The 20,472-nt window shown below is 52.5% G+C and overlaps 1 protein-coding gene across 1 annotated transcript in view; it reads right to left on the bottom strand.

The window, feature by feature from the left end:
• Positions 1-20,472, bottom strand: part of PLXND1 (plexin D1) — an 84,798-nt gene that overhangs the window by 3,278 nt on the left and 61,048 nt on the right. The window contains exons 25-35 of the mRNA XM_054838243.1: positions 20,203-20,401; positions 14,204-14,350; positions 12,742-12,898; positions 11,617-11,720; positions 10,513-10,576; positions 8,708-8,742; positions 6,911-7,015; positions 5,922-6,085; positions 4,351-4,498; positions 1,080-1,220; positions 49-123 (exon numbers count right to left, since the gene is read on the bottom strand). Coding sequence (XP_054694218.1) covers positions 49-123; positions 1,080-1,220; positions 4,351-4,498; positions 5,922-6,085; positions 6,911-7,015; positions 8,708-8,742; positions 10,513-10,576; positions 11,617-11,720; positions 12,742-12,898; positions 14,204-14,350; positions 20,203-20,401 — 1,339 coding nt within the window. The remainder of the gene's footprint in view (positions 1-48; positions 124-1,079; positions 1,221-4,350; positions 4,499-5,921; positions 6,086-6,910; positions 7,016-8,707; positions 8,743-10,512; positions 10,577-11,616; positions 11,721-12,741; positions 12,899-14,203; positions 14,351-20,202; positions 20,402-20,472) is intronic.

Raw genomic sequence — 20,472 nt, 5'->3', positions numbered from 1 at the left:
TTCCCTCCACAGGTACACTGGGGCCCGAGTGCAGCTGAACCCACTTACCTGGGAGCGATATCTCTTGGCATATTTGTATATCTCAGCCATGGCGACGTTAGTGTTGAATTCGTTCCTGTATTTCTTTATAAAGAAAGAACAAAGAGGAGAGGAATATTGTCGTGATGCAGCAAGTGAGTTCAAGCCCAATCAGCAGGCATTACCTAGATTAAAAGAAGGTTTTGCCTGGGTGTTTTCGCTACTGTTGCATTGATGCAGCTGGACTTTTGACTTATTCCTTTAAGGAAGGTACATTTGCTTGCATCAGGAACAGTCTCAGTCTTTTTAAAGCCAGCCTTGAATGCCCCGCTTGATAGCACTGTTTACCCCTCTGTGCTCAAAGCCATTTTGAAGGACGGGCAGTGCAAGAGCTGGGCAGAGGAATGGCAAGGGAAAAAACCCACTCGGTGCCTGAAGTGAAAATGCTGCGGGGAGATGGTTTGATTTTGAGGAAGCTGTGGTGTATCGCTGGCAGGACTCGGATCCGGAGCGCAGCTGCCAGCTCCCGTAGCTGGTACTAGGGACGGCATCCCGCACCCGGGCCAGCTGCCAGGGCCGGCTGCCAGCGGGCTGCCTGGGACTCGTGGCCGGCCCTGGCAGTTGGCGCCCGGGGGCCAGCTGGCCGGGGGGCTGCGGGACTGCAGAGATCCTTTTCCAAACTTCCTGGCTCTTTGGCACTGAATTTTGCTTTCAACTCCCAGTGGTGCCAAAGCTAGTTAGGTTCAAGCTAACTCGTGGGTGTTTACTGCAGCTCTGGCAGTAATTGAAGATGCTTGGAATTAGGTCAGATGAAGTTTGTGTGTGGAAGTTTGAGGCAAAATGTCCTTTCTTGTTTGCTCCTTCCAGCATCTAAGCAGTAGCTGACTGCAGCCTATCTGTTCCCGGCCGCTCCCAGACTCCTGCTGTCAGCCGGAGCGGAGCACGACCAGTGCTCCTCACTCCAGCAGGGCATGGAGCCTGCAGACCCGACCCCATCCCTGGCACGGGGGCACGCTCCAGCCGAGCCCCCCCTCCACCCACTGCAGCCCAGCGTGCCTTACCCGCGACTCCTCCGCGAGGTGGGCGTTCATTTCCTGCTCGCTGAGTGGGGGCATGTCGTGGATTTGCTTGTAGTATCGCTGCACTATTTTCCTATACTCGGGGATCTCCTTGGCGTACAGTAGTTTATTAGTCGGGGAGTCCTAGAGTGAGGGCGAGATACCGAAATCAGACACCGTGTTGTTCCTGGCTGAAAACTCCTTATCCTGTTTGTCTGACCAAAGTGCTGACCGTCAGACACCGACTTCAGCTACAACGGTGTTCAGGAGACAGCTATGGCTTTGGTCCTCACTTTACACAGACGGGAGTGTGGTGGGACGGCACCGAGGCACAAAACAGCTAATGACAGAGGTACTGGCTCAGACACATCAAGGTGCTGCAGAGAGGTACCACCCACCTGTGGGGCCACAGCATGGTCCCTCTGCCCTTCTTCCTAGCACGAGCTAAACGTTCGTTAGCTACAATGGCAGTGAAGGTCATCTATGTGTGAATGTGTTTTAATTTGCAGCAAGAGCAGGCTAAAAAGCATGCACAGGGTCAGGCGAGGTGGCTTGCTGCCAGGTGATGCTCTGCAGATGAGCGTAGCACAACTGTGTTAGATAAAACACTTGTGCTCTGCATCTCTGTGTGTGGAAATTGGTAACAAGGGAAGGGCTTCTGCATACATTTGCTCGGGTCTCTTGAGCAGCCAGCTTGATTTAAGCTGAAGAACAAAGCTCTCTTACAAGCTGAACTTTGTCAGTTGAAATGTTGCTCTTGGATTTTTCATGTAGCTTTGATTTATTTTGCATTGCCTAACCCAGCCTGCCTGGCCTATATTGAGTGCGTGTAAAGTAATTAACAGAAAATACTGAGTTCTCTTGATTAATGTCAGCTTGGACAAAGCAGCCTTAACCTCCCAGCCACACGATCGGGTTGTACCAGTGAAGGCATAACCCTGCCTGCACTCCTTGCAAACACAAGCATGAATGATTTTAACCTCAAGGCAATCCTGCCCCGCTGATATCATTACCCCGGGAATGAACTTGGCTGACTAGCCTAGCGTTGCATCCCCAAGGGAAACAGCCCCAGGCTCGGGGACACAGAGGGGAGTAAGATCCACGTGTCCCGCCGCCCCGACACTGGATGCAGGAGGGCTCCTGGTGCTGACAGGTGGAGGGGGGGGATGATGTCCGGAGGAGACAAGCATGGCAGGGCTCTAGCAGTGGAGGCAGCATCTTCAGCTGTATTGGGCAGTAAATAAGGAAGCCCGAGGTAACTGCAATCTGCTGCTGCAAGATGTAGCCTGGCTAATGCTGCAGGGGAAATGGGAAATGGGCACCAGGCTGTGGCACCAGATCCCACAGCAGTTTATTTTCAAACCCAATGACAAGGCATTACAGGAATATAGCCAAGTTACAGAGCCTGCTCACAACATTTTTTTTTCCCACTTGGAAACACAAAAGAAACCCATGCTGCCTCTTTTCTAAGTTCTTTTTAAATTTGTGTCTGATTTGTCTGTATTATGAAGAGATGGGTACTGGTTTATTAACTGCTTGCACACTGTAGATGTATGGAGTCGGAGTCTGCTCTCACATTTGCAGCATCAAGAGCAAAATGCTGAAACCGGGGAAGAATCCAGTCTGGAAAACATTCAGCGATATACTGCGTGTATATGCAAGCTGATTTTTATGCTGAGGATTTATTCTTCCCACATTACTCAACAATTCCTTCACTTATGCTATTGTATTCCTGAAAAATGTTTCCATCTGCTGTCTGACTCCAGCTGACCCCTCTTCCCCTCATCCACAGCTCGACAAGGACAAATTGTAGGTGTTTCGTAACACATGTAAAAAAAAGTACAAAACCCAAACAAACAAAAAAATCAAGCGCTCATTAGATCTTCCTCCAGTGTTAACCTCTCCCAGTGAAGGCTTCCTGTTGCTCTCAGTCTGGGGGATGCACTGAGCAGCGCCAGTCTCCCGCCCCTCTCTCCATAGAGTCCCCTCTACGTCACACACCGTGCTGCCGCCATCCCCTGGGGCGGGGGGGCGGCAGGGGACGATTTACAGCATTTCTTAATAAAACTTATTTAAGTCGGGAAGTTTCAAATGTCAACACTGCGCTCAGCCAAGGCAGTGGGAGAACAGAAAACATGCGCGCTGGACGTCTCGCTGCCTGCCAGCCCCGCAGGATGGCGCGTGGGAGCCTGATGGCAGGAGAAGAGACCTGGCCCGCACAGGCTCGCCTGTGCCCAGAGCAGGCGTAGCTTCCTGGCAGGCATGTCGAGTCCGCCGGGCTCTGACCATGCGCTGGAGGTGGCCAGCGTGTGATGGAGACACTGCCACCGGAGGGGAGCACCAAGTGCTCCACAGGCAGGGCTACGGCAGCGCCCGCCAAGAGCTTCCCACGTGCTGACGGATGGCGTCAACAGGAAGGCCCTGGGCAGTCCCCACACCTCCAGAGGAGCCAGGCCGGGTCTGTGCTGCCTGGGCAGGCGTAGCCCATGTTCAGGAAGGCTCGGCTTGCCTCCTGAGCTTCTCATGGCTCTCCTAGGTGAGAGGCTGTGCAGAAACCACTGACACCGATGATTAAAGCTTCACCTGAAGCTACGTCATTTTCCATCCTGCCGCTAGGAGTTTCCATCGTCCCTCAGCTGCTGTTATGGATTGTTAGACTAACGCTGTCCCTAAACCAGCCATAACTGAGTGAGCTGGGCTCCCATGCCGAGTTGGCCTGTGCCCCGTACCTGTACCCAGAGCAGAGCTGATGCGCACCCATGCTCACCTTGGCACGTTACACCCCTGCCCGAGCCAACAGCAGAGACTCTTCGTCTGCTCTGGCACCAGCTCAGCCCGTCAGGAAGCGTTATGGACACTGTGCTAAGCCGGGTGCTCTGCTGGCACCACGGGACAGCTCATACGGCCACTGGGTAACACCGAGCACACAAGCCAGCAGCTGGGTCTCCCTCCATCCTCTGAACATTCTGAGGTGGGGCCCTGCCCTTTGTCCATCCTGCCTGTGACGGTGTGTTCCCACTCCCTGACCACTGTTTGCGGCAGAGGGGGTGCAAATTTCAAACTCAAGCCTAAACAAAGCGGTGGGGAAGGGAGGGAGAGACCTCATCCCCGGAGACAGCCAAAACTCGAGCACATGAACCCGAGCAAGTGGCTCCCAGGCACCCCACTGCTGGAGGAGGTTGGACTGGGTGACCGCTGACAGTCCCTTCCCACCCGCGCTGGGCTGTGGCCGTGACAGCCCGAGCCGCAGTGAGATGTCCTCTCTGGATGGTACCTTGCCCAGCTGCAGGTCAGACAGGGAGCAGGCGTCAATGAAGGCCTGGGCTATCACAGAGAGACAGGCGTCGATGTGGTCTGTCTTGTCAATGTCGAAGACGAACTGCGGGTTCTTCAGGATGTTGACCCAAAACCTCAGAGGTAGGCTGCGAAGGAAACAAGCCAGAACACACACTGGGTATACTCCAGAGGGAGAGGGGAGGAAACGCAGGACAGATTATAGTAGAAATTGAATAGTAGAGAGGAAAAAAGAGAGGAGCAAGGCTCTGCTATTTAATCACATTCTGGTAGCGTACAGCCCTCTGCCTATCTAAAGGGGCAGGCGCATGTCTTCACCCGAAAACATTTCTTCAGGCTGACGCCTGCGACACAGACAGGAGACTTCATGTACAGCCTTGTCTAGGTGAGCGTGTACCCTCGCTCCTTCAGCATCTCCCTGAGCCACTGCAGGTTTGCCTGCATGGGGCTGTTGAACCAGGCTCGCTGCTTTCTGTAGCAATGGTGTCAGCCCCTTCTCCTTCTTCCCCGACAGTAACTGTCATCTGGTTCTGATGGTAAGCCCGGCCCCATGAAATGCATTTCATGTGTCTTTTTTTCTGCGCCCTCATCATTTTCTCCTCCAGTTATTTCACTGCTCATTTGGCCACAACACAGTTTGAGTATTTTGCTCACCCTTCCTACCATCCCTCCTCAGCAGCTGAGGAGTGAAAGCCGCTGTAAGTCTTTGCTCTACTGGCAATTAAAGGTAACGAAGGATAGGCAAATCTGTAGCTCAGTGGTTGTGTCTGCATGCCTGCTATCCCAGCCAAATTTGTGTTTAATTTTCACATGTTGGGCTGGAACCAGTTACTGTCCCTGCAGCCTCAGAAGCGCTGAGCCTCTCCTCGACGCTCCCTTCAAGATCCCTGCTCTCCCCAGTTAAATCTTCTGGTTTCTCCCCTGCTCCCTTCACTTTGGCTGCCCCACCCCATTCCTGCTGCTCATCTGGTCCCTCAGCACCGCTCCCAGCTGGTCCCCAGTGCTGTGGTGCCTGCCAGCATGCGACTGTCACAGCACCAGCTCCTGGAGTCCTGTGAACACCCTGGAGTCTCAGCTTGGTTACAGAGATAAATCGGGAGAAGTGCACCCAAGGGCTGAAAAGCCAGAAAGCAAATGAAAAGGAGCCAAATATGCTGTTTTAAAAATCTCCATGATGTTTTAAGACCTGACATGATTTTGGACTCTGTCTCAGATCTCCAGTGCTTGGAGCTAACACCGTTGCTGTCTCCCATCATCTTGTCCCTCTTCTGGTTCTCTAATTACTCATATTAGTGTGCCAGTTTGTTCTGCCCTTTATCTGCCTATGCCTCCTCTTCCAGCTCGCCGTTCCCAAGCTCTGTGTTTGCTCAAAGCTCTCCAAGACTGTGTTTGGCCTCATCTTTTGCCGCCCCCTCCACCACCCGTCCTGTTTTGCAAATCCCTCTTCTACTTTTAGCAACCTCATGATTAGTCCAGGACACCAGGGCTTTGCAGCTGCTGCTCCTGAGAGATGGAAGGAAGGAAAGAAAGAAGAGATTTCCTCTTCCAAACCTGTTGGTCTTCCAGATGTGCATAGTGTCAGGGTCTGTGATCCCTCTTTTCTCTGCTTGCTCCTCTAGGAAGTCAAAGAAATATTTCACGGCCACAGGTGGTTTATCATCTCGGATACTGAGAATGGCTTTGAACAAGTCATCCAGGAACTTCTGCAGCGTGCCCTGTGGGACAAGCGCACACGATGGAGACTGGGGAAAGCAGCAGCACCCGAGCCCAGGAAAACAGCATGAGGGGCTGCGGCTGCTGCGCACAAGGGGAAATCCTTTGCTGCCAGTTGGATAAATCAGAAGAGAAAGGGGATGATGAAGCAGAGAGGGAAAGGTTTGTTTGTGCATAGCGATATAATTAGCTTGCATTTGGGTTTAATTTCTTTTGGCATCGAGATTTTCTTTCTTACTGCTAGGATCTCACATCTGTGATTGTTCTGCACAGTAAATACAAAGAAGACTGGAGACTGCTGGCCATTCTTGTGATCTCTGCTCCAGTGAGGCATCATGCTGGGATTAAAGATGGGCTGGGAGCCCAAGTGCTGGAGCTGAGCACTCGCAGAGAGTGGGGAAGTTCAAATCTGAATTAAGATCACACAGACATTCTCCCTGCTCCCAGAGCTGAGCATCTCCATCTCCTTTCCCAGCAGGATCTCTCGCTGGCGAGATGGGTTCAGATCTAAACTGTGCCTCATGAGCCCTGAGGCAGTCAGCATCCCTTTCATGTGCACAGACCCCAGACCAGCCTGGGGAGATCGTGTGGGGCTTCACACAGCAGCACTGCTGCTCAGAGGGCGAGCTGGAAAGCTGGAGGGAACCCAAGGAGCCAGCGGTGCCCGGCAGACTCACTAAACATGCTCCAGCTGCCCAGGACGGAAGAGTCCCACTGCCTCTTGAGAGCAACCAGCCCTGCAGTGCTCCTTCCCTAGAGCAGGCTTCTCGCTACAGACCACAAACAATAATCCCACCTGCCGCGAACGAGGGCATCCCGTCTCCTACCTTTGTGGAGAGCAGCCTGGTCAGGTAGATCTCCGGTAGGACTTTCTTCCTATGGCTCTGTCTGTGGGACTTCTTATGTTCGACCGATTCATCGGTTGGGAGAACCTGGTCCGATATAAAACACATGTTCAGAGTGCTTCTCTCTGGAAGTGTCACACTGAATTTTCCTTTAAGTATAGAATTTCAACTGTATATAAAATTAATTTAAAAAGCAGTTACTGTGTTATAAATACACCCTTATATGGCTTTAAAAAAGTGATTCATAATGCTCAGTTTTTCTGACATTTGTTTCTCTTGCGCTCTTTATTGCCTCTCTCAAGCTAGACAAAGAAAATGAAACAATCAATCTCACTTTGCATGTTAGTCTACTCGCCTTCCTGGTCTCTGTGCAGTACTCCTGTGTGGCTGCAGTTTAGGCTCTCAGAAGCAACGCACAAGGCTTCTGTGGAAACCAGCTTTTCTTAAGATTTGGAAAAAGTGCAAGAACGATCAGCCAATATTCCTACCCTGGCCTTTTTAAAAACAAAAATAAATATTCCACTGGTCAGGTCCGTTAATTACTGCTCTATAATGACCTAGCAAGCCATTTAAGTCCATCTTGGCATTGTTTCACGTTTGCACATTCGGTTTCCCATCCCTTCTCCCTCCTTGCTCTGCATGTATGTGTGCGTGCGTGCACGTGCATGCACGCATTGTGTGTTTGTACGCTATTTGAGCACAGAAACTTTAGCAGAGGAAAAAAAAAAATCAGGCTATAAAATATTGTTGTTGTCCATAACACTTTTTTTCATAACAGCTTTTAGCAATGTTTAGCACTTCGTACTTCCAGCGTGGCGCACAAGCAGGAACTAATAAATCTCCCCAGCCCTGGGAAGCAGGCGGCATGCCAGGAGCTGCTGGTAGGTGACCTGACCAAGGCTGTGCAGGGTGCTGCCAGCGGCGCTGCACCACGCTCCAACCATGTTCTTGAGCTCTCTGGCTGCTGATGCCTAGATCTGGCACAATTACTTTGCCATCCTGGTAATTTTTTATTATGTCTCATAGTACTAAAGCCTGTCTACAGATAAGCTTTCTGTGCCTCTTTGAGCCTCTCTGGAGAAGACTAATGAACCCTGATCCAGCTTGTTCATCACATCTGATGTTCCAGCCCACAGAGATGAATTAAGTTAATATCAGCAAGGCTGAGAAGATTTTCTCCTCTTTCATCACATACACTGAAAAAACAGGAGCCAGAGACTTAAGTGCAGGAGAAGATGAGGGACCGCTGCACACACAGCCTGACTGGTCACCTCTTTGCTCCCAGTGCTTTCCAGACAACCTGCCCCCCTGCCTGGCTAAGGGTTCACCACAGCCCAGGGCCTGCCTGCCCCAGTGCCGCAGGGGCCGGCTGCTGCCAGAGACCAAATGGCCTGTTTGGCCTCGTCTGTAGGGACAAAAGCACCAGCTTCCATTGTCTGCCAACGGGGAGCCATCGTAAAGGTGAAATATGTCAAAATACGCAGATGAGATGGGCACTCCTGCACCACTGCAAGGAGCTCTTCCTCCAGTGCCTCACCACGCCGCCCGCCTGCGCCCCGCCAGCATCCTCGCTGTCACGGTGGCAGAAAGGGTCTGGGGGAGTGGAACTGCCACTGTGACCCGTCCCCTGGTGTGCCGGTGCCATGCTGCAGAGCAGGCATCCTGGAGTGATGGCTCTGCTCTCCAGCAGCGCTCCCCTGGCAGGGCAGGAGGGGAGAGTGGCTCCTGGCCCCCCACCATGCAGCCACCAGCCTCTGCAGCCAGGAACGGGGTACTTACCAAGTGGAAGTACTTTTCAGTGTCCAAATCCTTCACTGTGAAGCATAAGAGAGAGACATAGCAGCTCAGTTAGGGGACCAAACAGAAAACCCGCCTGGCGTTTCGCTTTCCCCAAGAACCCCAACACTGAGCTGGTGCTCCCACCCCAAGCGACCTCAGCGTTTTTGTGTTGGTGGTGTTTATCACCTTCTGGGGTGCGTGGTGAGTACCTCAGGAAGTACTTTAAGGAGGACTTGAGGTCTCCCAAGAGGTGTTTTACGAGGGACCCAGGAGGGTGCAAGAGCAGGATCAGCACAGGGCCACTCCTGCATCGTGATGCCCCGTGCGCCCTGGGCCGTCCCAGCCCGAGCAGCTCCTCCGGCGGGGAGCACTCCCACTGCAGACACAGGCTTGGTGCGGGCAGCCTGGAGACGGGGTGAAACTCCCTCTCCCTTGGTCTGTTTTGACTCTCTGCACGACCTGAAACCTCGAAATACACTGGCAAGAAACTGCATATGTGTAACTGGGAGGGAGAGCGCTTTTCCAATCAAGTGGGTTTAGATTTTTTCACTTTGTTGGCACAGATTGACTGCAAAACCCTAGCGAGGATGTGAGATGAAAGGTGCAAACACCTCTAGCTTAAGGGCTGGGAAAGCACTCGGCACTCCAGTAAGTGGAGAAAGCAGGATACTGGATAACACATGTTTAAAGCAAAACCACAAGCATGACACTTGCATCTCCTGCAGTGTGTGTATCAGCAGTCTATACTTCCCAGACCTCCTTCATTTCTCCTACAGAAGGAAAAGTGGGCACAAACCCCTACTTTTTTGCAAGTGACATAGACAAGCCTTAAAGTTAGAAGTGTGGAAGCCGCCCGCTCTCCAGGATCAGTCCTAGACTCAGGGACCTGTAACCTATCCAGTAGCCACCGCAGCTTCAACCTGCTGCCTGTCCCCCCCCCATCCGGCTGGAGCTCCCTTGCCTGCGCTGCGTGGGGAGCATTCGCCGTGAGGGGAAGGGGCAGCGCACAGCCCTGCCGCGGCCGTGCAGGGATGGCAGCGATGGACAGGGCTATTCAGACATGGAAGTCCTCGTGCCGAGGCCAATACAATCCCGGCCGCCTGCGGGCCGGCGTGCCTGCTCTGCCCACGCCCTGCAGAAACTCGGCTGCCAGGTCCCCGCACTCCTCTTCCTCCTGGGTGCTGGCTGCAGTTCAGGCAATGCCACCATGCACGGCAGTCATTAAAGCGCTAAGTGTCTCCACTCCGCCTGTCTGTCTCACCATCGGTCCCGCCTGGGACGGTTGCGCTGCCGCTGCCTGCGTGGCAGGACTCAGACCTGCAGTCCCCGCGGGGAGCATGGGCGCGTGGCTCAGCCATAGCAAGGGGGAACCCTGCGGGAAGGAGGGAGGTACTTCTCCTCTGCTTCACGGCTATCTCTGCCCCAAACGTACGCCACAGTGTGGGCAAAGGGGGTTTGCAGGAGAGCAGTGGAGACCCTGCAGGACCCGGACGGCTTCCTGAGCACGCCCCGGGCTGCCAGCAGGCCAGCTCGCCCGGTCGTGGCCGTCCCAGGCCATGCTCAGTGTCTTCCAGGTACAAAGCTGGCCCGACCGATGCCCAGCTCTGCCCAATGCGCCACTACAAAGGGGTGATCTACGAGTGCTGGTAACACCAACGCCAGCCCTGCACAGGCCAACACCACATGTGGTCTGGGCAAGGGGGCTGGCAGCTGGATCTCAGCATCCCTGGCCAGAGACGCCGCTCTAAAAACAGAAGTGTTTCTGCCCAGTCACCAGCAGCAGAGGAAGAGAGGTGAGACATTACCTCTGCTCAGCGTGGTGTCCTTCTTGTCTGACAAACTCATGGCCAGTGACGCCCCTTCGGGGATCTGCAGAGGAAGGGAAGAGCAGACATCAGTGACGGGGCCTTAATGGTGCCTCGCATGGAGCCAGGAAGGGCCCTGGGGAGATCCTGGGAGCTGGGGGACACTGGTGCAATCACTGCTCTGCCAGAAATGTCCTCTGCGCCTGCCCTGCCCCTGCTCCCCAGCGTGGAAACCGGCAGTAACGGCACTGCCCTACATGGAAAGGATTTCTAAATGCAAATGCAGGATAGTGAGGTTCTCAAATCTGACGGGAATCAGGCAAATACATGTATCCAAGATCCATTTTTGAATGTTGAGACCAGGTAGTTTGAAGAGGAAAGTGTTACACTGTGCAGATGCTGTTTTGAGTTTCCCTGGAAGGGGAGAAGCCCATGGGGCAGGTACCACCTCTCTGAGCTGCGGCTCTTGGCGCCGCGGGGCACCGTGCCAGCAGTGGGGCTCCATGGCATGGCTGTTACACAAATAATAATATTAATAAGTACTCCGCTCCATTTTTGATTTTCCATGCACTGTTACAGACCAGTGAGGATTATGCTCCAAGGCATACTAGGGAATATGGAAATCATATATGAATTTCTGGTTTCATTTAATTTTAAAAGGAAAAATGGTCAAGGAAACAATTTGATTTGCCTCATTTCCCCACAGTTTTGGCCTCTGCTCCTCAATGGCATCCCCAGCCCCTGCTCTGAGGGCAGGCAGCGACAATTGTGCCAGCGATTTCAGCAGGAGCACGGATCAAGAGCAGAGTGATACTAATCAGCCAAGCTGGTGGCCGTTGGGAATAGGAGCTTTTTTTCCTCCTCTTTCTGTTGTCAGTAATAACTTGTTTTGCATGAAGAGTGTTTAATTAGTTTCAGTGTGTTGCAATATTAACGAGCTTCTCGCCAGGGCAGATGTCTATTCCCCAGAAGCTCTCACGGAGCTATGGCAACCTCTCCGCTTGTTCCTGATAATCCTGTTTTTGGAGGGGGAACCGCAGTTCACCCCCGAGGCCAGGCAGGCTCCAAGGAAGCAAAGCTTTCCTGCAGTGCCGGCAGGTTTACCTTGTAATGTGCTAATGTGTTGAGTTTCTTCCTGCCGTCCTCCACCACCGAGGTGTCATCAAGGTCCCGGAGGATGTAGCTGTCAGTGCTGGTGGCGAACCACTCTGAACACAGAGAAGGGAGAAGTGAGACACCAGCCCGAAGGAGGCATGTGCAGCGGGGCCTGGGGCTCCTGGGACTCCTGGGGCTCTGCGGACCGGCCACGCAGCACTCAGGGGCTGCACAGCCCCGCTGCCGAGGCCTCCAGGGCTCCGTGAAACCAGAGCAGATGTTTAGCAATGGCCTCCAGGGTTAGCCCCTGGACTGGGGATTTCCAGACTAGGGCAGACCTGGATGCAGATGGGAGAGGTGACAAAGGCTCTGCTCGGCGAGGCAGGGAGGAGTACATCTCCCCCTTCCCCTCTCCCGCGCTCGCCCCTGGGGGCTGTGTGAGACCTGCCTCGTGGAGCAGGCGAGATGCTGCGTGGCCCGTACATGGCCACTGAAGGCTGGTGGCAGCTCCCCACAGGGCAGAGCTGGCCACGTATCAGTGAACGGGGGACGTGCCACGTGCACCAGCTGAGAGGAGCGGGGCCCCGTCACTGCTCCAGCCCAGGGCATTCTTCTGCGGACACTGCCTCTGGCACTGACTACACGGAACATCACGCCCTGCGACTGCTGCCAGCCAGGGTGCGTCTCCACAGCCCACTGCATGGCACGAAGGCACCACAGACAGCGTGGGCTTCTCTTACTAGCATTGGGCTTGGATCCTTTTTAAATTCTGGGAGGAGTTGGCCACTGGGTAGACAAATGACAGATCTGAATCTATTAACAAGCCATCTGCAGGCTCAGGGGTGTTTCAGAGGGTACCTGTTCTGGAGTTAAGACTATAGGCTTTAAAGGGTGCAAATCCAAGCATCCCTCTGCTCCACCTGGGCTTTCCTAAAGCTTCTTTCCCCTTAATTGCCCAGTTATTCCTGCCCACCAGTACCTGGTCCCATCGCTCATTCCTGAAGATCATTCTCAGGCCCTCTTGTCAGTGCTGCCTCACCCACTGCCCTCTGACGGACACCAAGAGCTGCCGTGCAGCACCAGGTGCTTCGTCTGGGTTTAAGGACTGGCTGGTCCAATGCATCTGGTCCTTACCGAGGTCAACGTCTTCCACCCTTGGCCACTGGGAGTAGGGGACGTTCTTGCAGAAGGCCTCCAGAATCTTCTCCTTCACTTGGCTGAGCGTGTCTGTGTCCATGGCCCTGACGCTCAGGGAGTCCATCCCACAGCCTTGGAAGGAGACATTGAGGTTCTGTGGGCAGAGACCGAGTTAGGGGTGACCTGCCCAGTTCTGCTGGCTCCCGAGGACGCAGAGAGGCTGCGGCACCCGCACAGCTCTTGCTGGTGTGCTCCAGGTGCCACGCTGCTGGAAGTCAGGCTGAACAAATGCGGTCATATACACTTTTCCGCTAATGAGAGGCACTGATTTATAGCCCCCGGGGCTGAAGGCCCCTGTTTGTTGACGGAGCCAGGAGGACACAGGGAGCGACATTGCAACCTCCTCTCACACTGCCTTGCTAATGGGCCTTACCCCTGACGCGCAGAGACCTTTTCTTTGCAAATGCTGCTTTTAAGTATCAGGATACAGAGTCAGCACCCTTGACTATGGGAACAATGTGAATGCACAGGTGAAGTCCAGTTTTCTCCATAGCACTAAATGAAGATGGTTTTTCACGTTGCATACGGTGCAGATGTTTTTTAAAGCAGAGGTTCAGTTATCAGCAATGCGGGGAATTGCCAGTGAGTTAGCACTAACCCTGCATTGCTCTCCTTCCTCCAACACACCCTGTACGCTTTTGTTTCTCTTCTTCCAAACAAAGTAGGAAGCGACCACGCTTCCCTTGCTCAGACTTATGAAGTAACCATTTCTGCCAAGAAAGCTAATACTTTGCGCCCTGCTGCTAACCCCTCTCACTCTGCGCTGTAAATTTACAGGTCAATTGGTAACAGGAATCTGCAGAGGATGTGGAGCTTGAACCTGCTCTGAATTATGGTGATGCACATCTGGGGTAACCCACTGACTTCAGTGAAGCTACTCCAGATTTATGCCAGGTAATTGAAAGCAGGATTTGACCCAGGCTCTGGAAAGGCATCTGCTGAATTCTGTGTCAGGCACTGGAGGGAACCGAGCCGTTCACACGCACAGCCCTCATCTGCCCTGTTCCCACAGGAGGCCTTTTGCAGAACTGTTTTCAGCACCACTCCTGTAGCGCCCTGGGCAAAGCCCTCACCCCAGGACTCAGGTTTGCTGCTAGTGAAGATGCTCTTTTGCCGGGAACAGTAAACCTGTTCCTTTAACCCTCTGAATACGGCAGACCAAATTTTCTTACCTCCCTCCACCCCTAATCTGAGGCACTTAGGTGACCCACCATGGGACGGACATGAAAACAGTCATTATGAGCCTTGTTCTATGGTCGTGTGCTTAGACAGCAGCACGGTGTCCACGCAGGTGTATAATTTACGTGGTTATCGTACCTGCACGGGTACCAAATCAGCCACTTGCACAAACAGTCTGCCAGGGTACGCGTCTGTCAGACCCGGGGGTGTAGGTACTCACCCTTGGCTTTGCCTCGATGTTCTCCCTCAGAAGCCACTCCTCATTGAGGGTGTACCTGGCTTTCCCTGTGATGGCATCGATGGAACCTTTGTTAATCTGCTGTTTGATCGCACAGATCAAGAGGAAGAAGGGCTCTCCGACGGTCTCCTGGGGGAAGAAGACGAAGTAAGCAAACGGGACCTGGTGGCAGTAGCTCCTTCCAGCGGCGTGGCGGGGACGGGCTCTGCGTGGACACTGACGATGCCTCCACACATCGGGGAGCAGGACTGGTCCACGCCAGGTGCTGTGAACCCCCGGCGGCTGCTCAGTGCCGTCGCCCACCCAATTCCCACCAGCATCTCTCTGAGGCTGCTCGGAAGTTTTCAGACTTGTGGCAACGTGACAGCGCAGATGGGGAAGAGGACATAACAGCCGACAACAGCCACGGGCGATTTTCAGAGAGGGTGAACTGTGATTGTCAGCATCAACATACCCCATCTAACTTCTACAGGGCTGTGGATTGCCACCAACAGGCTGTGCCAGCTTTTGCTGTCTCACGGGCATAGAGTGCTTGGGTACTGCTCAGAAGGTAGGGGCATATGCGTAGCCGTGCTGAGTGGGTACATGCATGCACAATGCTCAGCAAAATACAAATGTGCATTAATTTACATGTGAAATTACACACGAACTTCAGGGAGAATCTGGCGTACTCCAGTACAGAGATGTCTCTTGCAATCTGACAGGGCGCAGACTGTACGACGTACTGCACTCAGCAGGACAACGATGGGGCTGATGTGCACAAAAATCCAGGTCTACAGCGATATTTGGGCGCTCAGCTTTCTCATGAAGGTATCTGCTGAAAACCTCTTTGTGCTGCCTGGTTTGCCATTGAAATCCATGGAAGCGAGCCCACTGCATGTGCCTGTGGCTCTGGGAACTAGCGTTCATACTTCTCATACCACAGCAGAGCCCCGATCACAGCAAAACAGAAAGGATCAGGGTCAACAAGCTGTTCCCATGCGACAGCAAGCAAACACCATTTAACTCCTCACATTTATCAAACTTCATCTTACAGGAGAGAGGTGAATTCTGACACTGCTGCAGTGAAAACAAAAAACATAACAAGGACCAGCTATTTCTGATGCGGTTCAGCTACACGGTTTAATGCCAGATTTCTGATTCACTTCTGTCTGCTATGCTGATGTGCAAGTAAAACATAAGCGATTTTCTTAAGAAACGTTTCAGTACTGGAGTACATCCCATTCTCCCTAACGTTCATGTGCAATTTCCTTTCAACGAGGCAAGTGCAAATTATTGCACATTCGTGTACTTTCTGAGCATCGTACACAACCCGCACTAACATTCCTGCCATCTGAAATCTTACTCAAGACAACAGATATCAAATGATTTGGTATTTCTCAGCTAGGAGCTGCTAAATCCTGTTCAATCTGCTTCTTAATTAAGACTTGGTGATTCTTCTATTCTAATTGCCCTATAATTGCTAAAGCAATTAGCTTGATGTCAATTTTGATTCGGCTGCATTCAGCGCAGTTGACAGTGAGACACTACAGCAGGGCTGTAGGTGGGCACGCACCATCTGTGCCAACGGTGCACCCGCTTTGTTTTCTGAGGGCAACTTTTTTTTGAACACAGGGAAGCTCCTTGGGTCTTCTGCCGGGGTTTAATAACTTCCTGCAATGCTCCTTGTGAGCACACAGCATAAAACAGGCTCAGCAGCAGAGCTGCTGGTGCTGGAAATGGGGAAGGCATGGATTCCAGAAAGCAGAGAAAGATGTGAAGTCGTGGGGACGTGGAGAAGTTTAGGCTCACAGATAGAGTGGAGAAAGTGTCAGAAGACACAAAGAGCTAGCTTCTGAGAGAAAGGCAGGAGTATGAGAGAACAAGCAAGGGGATGACACTGACACGGAGACATCCCCACGCTGCAGTACCTGCTTTCCCCGTGATGTGAACGTGGAGCACTGCCACGCTGGCCCTACACAAGCGCTGACAGATCCTGATGATGGCCCTGCCACGAACAGAACTCTCTGGGGGTCGCACTCTGTTTATGTCCCCGCACACAGCAGGGACGAACCAAGGCTAAATTCAGCGCCGGGTTTTGGAGCCTGCCCCATCCCTGCCGTGGGAAGCTCTGGCCCCGGCTGCAGCTCTGGCTGCAGAGACGTGAGGGGGCTGCCAACAGCTATGCGGCTGCCTCCAAAACCACTAGAAAAGTGTGAGTCCTGCTGATACGGGAGCTCTTTACAGCTTCAAAACAGTGCAGGCCACGCGGGTCGGGGCTGACCCTGTGGCACGTTCCCGCACGTGCAAAGCCATGCGAAGCGGAGCTGCGGGCATTTCGGACGCGCCGCAGCGTGCATGAGCAGCATCAGCCCCAGGACTGGCTGCACGGGAAATAACGACAGCGCTCTGCCGGCGAGATACTATTTCTGTTTGGCTTTTTGGCTTTCAGGCACAGGAACTGCGGGATGTTATGGAAATCTGCAAAAGTGCTAATCAGACAGCAAATTTCAAAGAGGGGAAAGAAGGGCTGGCAGGCAGGGACTAGAGATAAAATGGCAAACTTGGAAACCTCAAGCATTGTTCGGAAAACTCATCTGGAAACAAATCAAAACTGTCTTTGGACTTGGCTAGTTGGGAGAAAGGAAGTTTAACTAGAAGAGATCAGTGCTGATTCAGGACAAAAAATACTTAAAAAAAACACAGTCTGGGGCCTTTTTTCCTCCTATTGTGAATGTATTTTAATGAGACTTCATTTTCATTTTTGACTGAACTGTTACGGGCTCTTAAAGCTACCCAGGGCACTGAAATAACTTTGCAGTAATGGAAAGCACAGTTCAGGCTGGCATTACTTGAACTGTTTCACGCACGATGAGCGTGGGAGGGCCTGGTTTTTATATGCTTGGGAAAAAAAAAAAGGTTTAGAGCACAGACTGGATTCACATGTTGCTGCCCTATTAACAAGGCTGACAAGTCATTAGAGATGTCCTCCCAGGAACACGTTACAGCCATTTCCAACATGTCTTGGAGAGGCTGGGGTGGGAAAAGCACAGAAAACAGCTGCTTATCTCAAATGCCTGCTAATTCTGGGATGATTATCTATTTGTATTCTGTGAAGAACCAAACCTCTGCTCCATCCCACATGCAGAACTTTGGGAAGCTTGGACTCAGACCTAAAAGCTGAATTTCAGGACCTTAATTTTCCTTTAACTCCTGGTCCCCTGATCCGGTTAGGAGCCAGGCACAATGGTACCACAGTATCTCATGGGGAAGGCTTTTTTTTCAGCATTTTCCACCAACGCTGTACCAGAAAGGAGAGACATGGACCATTTTAGCTATGATTCTCACTCAGTTCTGCAGAAACGGAGATCTGCATCAACTGTGCAAATGCTGCAGGTTTCCTCTGAATCGAGTCCCAAGCAGCAAGCCTCCTGCTAGCTCTTCATCGTATCTCCTGCACGCACCGAGCCAAACCTCCCCGTCACAGTGGTGACTCCACTGCCTTCAGGTGCCCTCCACATGTTCAGACCACTAGTGACTGTGGCCTGCAGCTCCTTCCCAGTTGAAGACAGCTCCTTCAAATCATTTTCCCCCAAAACACAAATGGACGGACTGTTAGGCAGAGCATTAATATGAAACAAATGTTTCGAGCATGTAGCGTTGACTTACAAGGGAAAATACAAGCACTTGGAATTTTTCCACTGCACAACGGCAGGGACCTTTGCAGCAGCTGTTTCGAATAGACGTTGTGATTAATAGGGATAATTCAGGAATGAAAACCAGACCCATCGTCACACGTCTGACAGACCAGTGCTACAGGCAGGCGGGCAGCCTTTTTTTTTTAACCAAGAAATGCCTCTCTGAAGGCAACAGAGTTTAATCCAGAGGAACGCAAGGCACATGGGAGGCGTTTGACTATCGCTAGTATTTAAATCACAGCCCTGAGCTGAAACCAGCCCGCGTGTAAGGAGGTGCTGTCTGTCTGACTGCAGCGGCTTTGCGCTCATTTGCTCAGCGGGGAAGGTCCCGGCTCTGCCGATCTGGACCGAGACCCCCCTCCGTCCCTTTGCACGGCTGAGCTGGTGTCTGCCTGGGGCAGTGAAAGGGCCTCTTCGGACATTTCTGTCTGATCCATTCTCTTCCTCCTCCGTATTTCACCAGGCAGTATGGTTTCTCCTTGATCAGGTCCCTCACCCTCACTGTAGAGCACATATGATGTGAAAGTCTCCTGGAAATCAACTCTTTATTGCGCTCTAGTACGGAAAGGGTTTGCTTTTCAGAAACGGGAAACAGGCTGCGGTAGAAAGTGCCGTGATGGTCTTCACTGCCATAGCTTCAGGCTGAGCACGTGGGGCAAGGAGGGGACTGCAAACCCAGCGTGCAATGTTAGCCCCTGCTGAGGACCCATCCACATGCAGATGGAAACACAGATTCAGCTGGTGGCCTGTCAGCTCTGCAAAGGGCCACCACCGGCCCGCAGACCCGCTCCCGTCCGTCCCCGTCCTTCCTCCTCCCTCCGCGGGGTGGGCCAGGGCCACACGGCACAGGAAAGCCGGCTCACGGCTCGCACCAGCATCATCCGCACCGCCCCAGCCACAGGATGGCCACCAGCCCCGCCACAGACCCTGGACAAGCCTGCGGTGACGGGCGCCTCCCTGCCAGGCACCCCTGGGAAGGGCGGCGCGCCGGCATTCGGGAGCTCTTTGCCATTAATTAGCTGTGTAACATGCCTAAGTCTTCAGGCCCGCGTGGTAAGACTTGACTTTCTTTCCTCTTTCCTCCCCCCCCCCTCCGAGAAGGCCTTCTTGCACAATGTCCATTTTTAGCACAAACTGGAGTTGGATCAGATGCCTCACATGTGGTCTCCACTCTCCAAAAGGAGAGATCAGCACTTTTTTTTTCCTCCCATGGTTTAACTACAGGCACAAAACCCGAAGATTAAAAAAAAAATTCACTAATTCACTCTTTTCTGCTCTTACAGGCTGGATAGTTGTGCTGCATCGGCACAGCCATCCTCATTCGTTCCTGTAACTTTTCTTTCATTACACTGCCTAATTATTTGAGCTAAAATGAAAGATTATGAACTACAAAACGACAGGCTTTAGGACAAAAAGCGATCATCAGCTGGGATCAGAAGACATTATGATATGTATGAGGACAATACAGTATTGCTTCTGTGGCTATAGCAAACACTTTGGGAAAAGAGATTTTTCAAAGGCTTTTTCAAGGCTCTCCCCTGTGAGTATAATGGGGTGTCCTCCAATTAACTGCCATGGAATCAATTAAGTTATTGCTCAATTCTTCTGGGAAATTCCAACCAGAACTGGCAAATGTTGGAGATAAAGCACTGAGCAGATGGACTGCTGATGTGCTCTGAGATGCCAAATTTATTCCTTTTTCATTACCCTCAGAGGACAGTCAGGCTCCTGGGACAGACATCCCACCTCCCCTGCTAAGATCTGTCCGGCCAGTGCGCAACCACAAGGACGCCGCGCGCGAGAAGCCCCACATACCAAGGGGCAGCGGCACGGAGCAGCCCCTGCCCCGGCGCCACCATCCTTCCCGACAGCCGGGCTCTCGCGCTTAAGACAGGCAGTGCTGAACTGGCTGGTGACCATCAGCGCGGCTGCGCGAGCTGGTCAGGGAAAACAACAAATAGCTGGAACCGTTTCCAAAACCTCAAGCCATTCTGGTTGTTTTTCAACTCCCCTACAGCTCTCTTCTCAAGCATGGTGAAAGCATTCGTTTGTGCTCTGGCCTTAGGAAGGGCCTGCCACAAAGTCTGATCTCACCGAATCCCCAGGCAGAAGTGGAGCAGCAACTGAACTTAAGGTTGCTTTTCCACACTTGAACTTTTCAAGACACTGGAGTTTGTCAACCATTAGTGACCGTTCAAGTGGCAGTGCTGGCAGGTATTTAGGTCCCCAGCTGTGCCACTCATCCCTTGTTACCGCTGCACGCAGTGAACTCACACCCACAACAGCAGCGATCTGTTCTCTTACTCTGAGATAGCTGTACATGCAGATGGACATCCAGTTCGTGAGCATCTTCTCCACCACGGATTCCGTTCTCCTCAGCATTAACTTGGGGTTTTTGGAAGCTGAAGCATCTATTAGATCCACCAAGAGGTCCTTCATGATGCTGGTGTAATACTCCAGTTTCCCATGCAACGCAATAGTAAGCAGGGAGGCCAGGTTACACCTGGAACACAGAATTGTGTATGACTCAACCACCAATACAACAAGACTAAACTGCCGACTGGCATTAAAAAA

The sequence above is a fragment of the Grus americana genome, chromosome 11, assembly GCF_028858705.1.
Source record: "Grus americana isolate bGruAme1 chromosome 11, bGruAme1.mat, whole genome shotgun sequence".
Taxonomy (NCBI): Eukaryota; Metazoa; Chordata; class Aves; order Gruiformes; family Gruidae; genus Grus; species Grus americana.
This window is presented reverse-complemented; position numbering and strand designations above follow the sequence as displayed.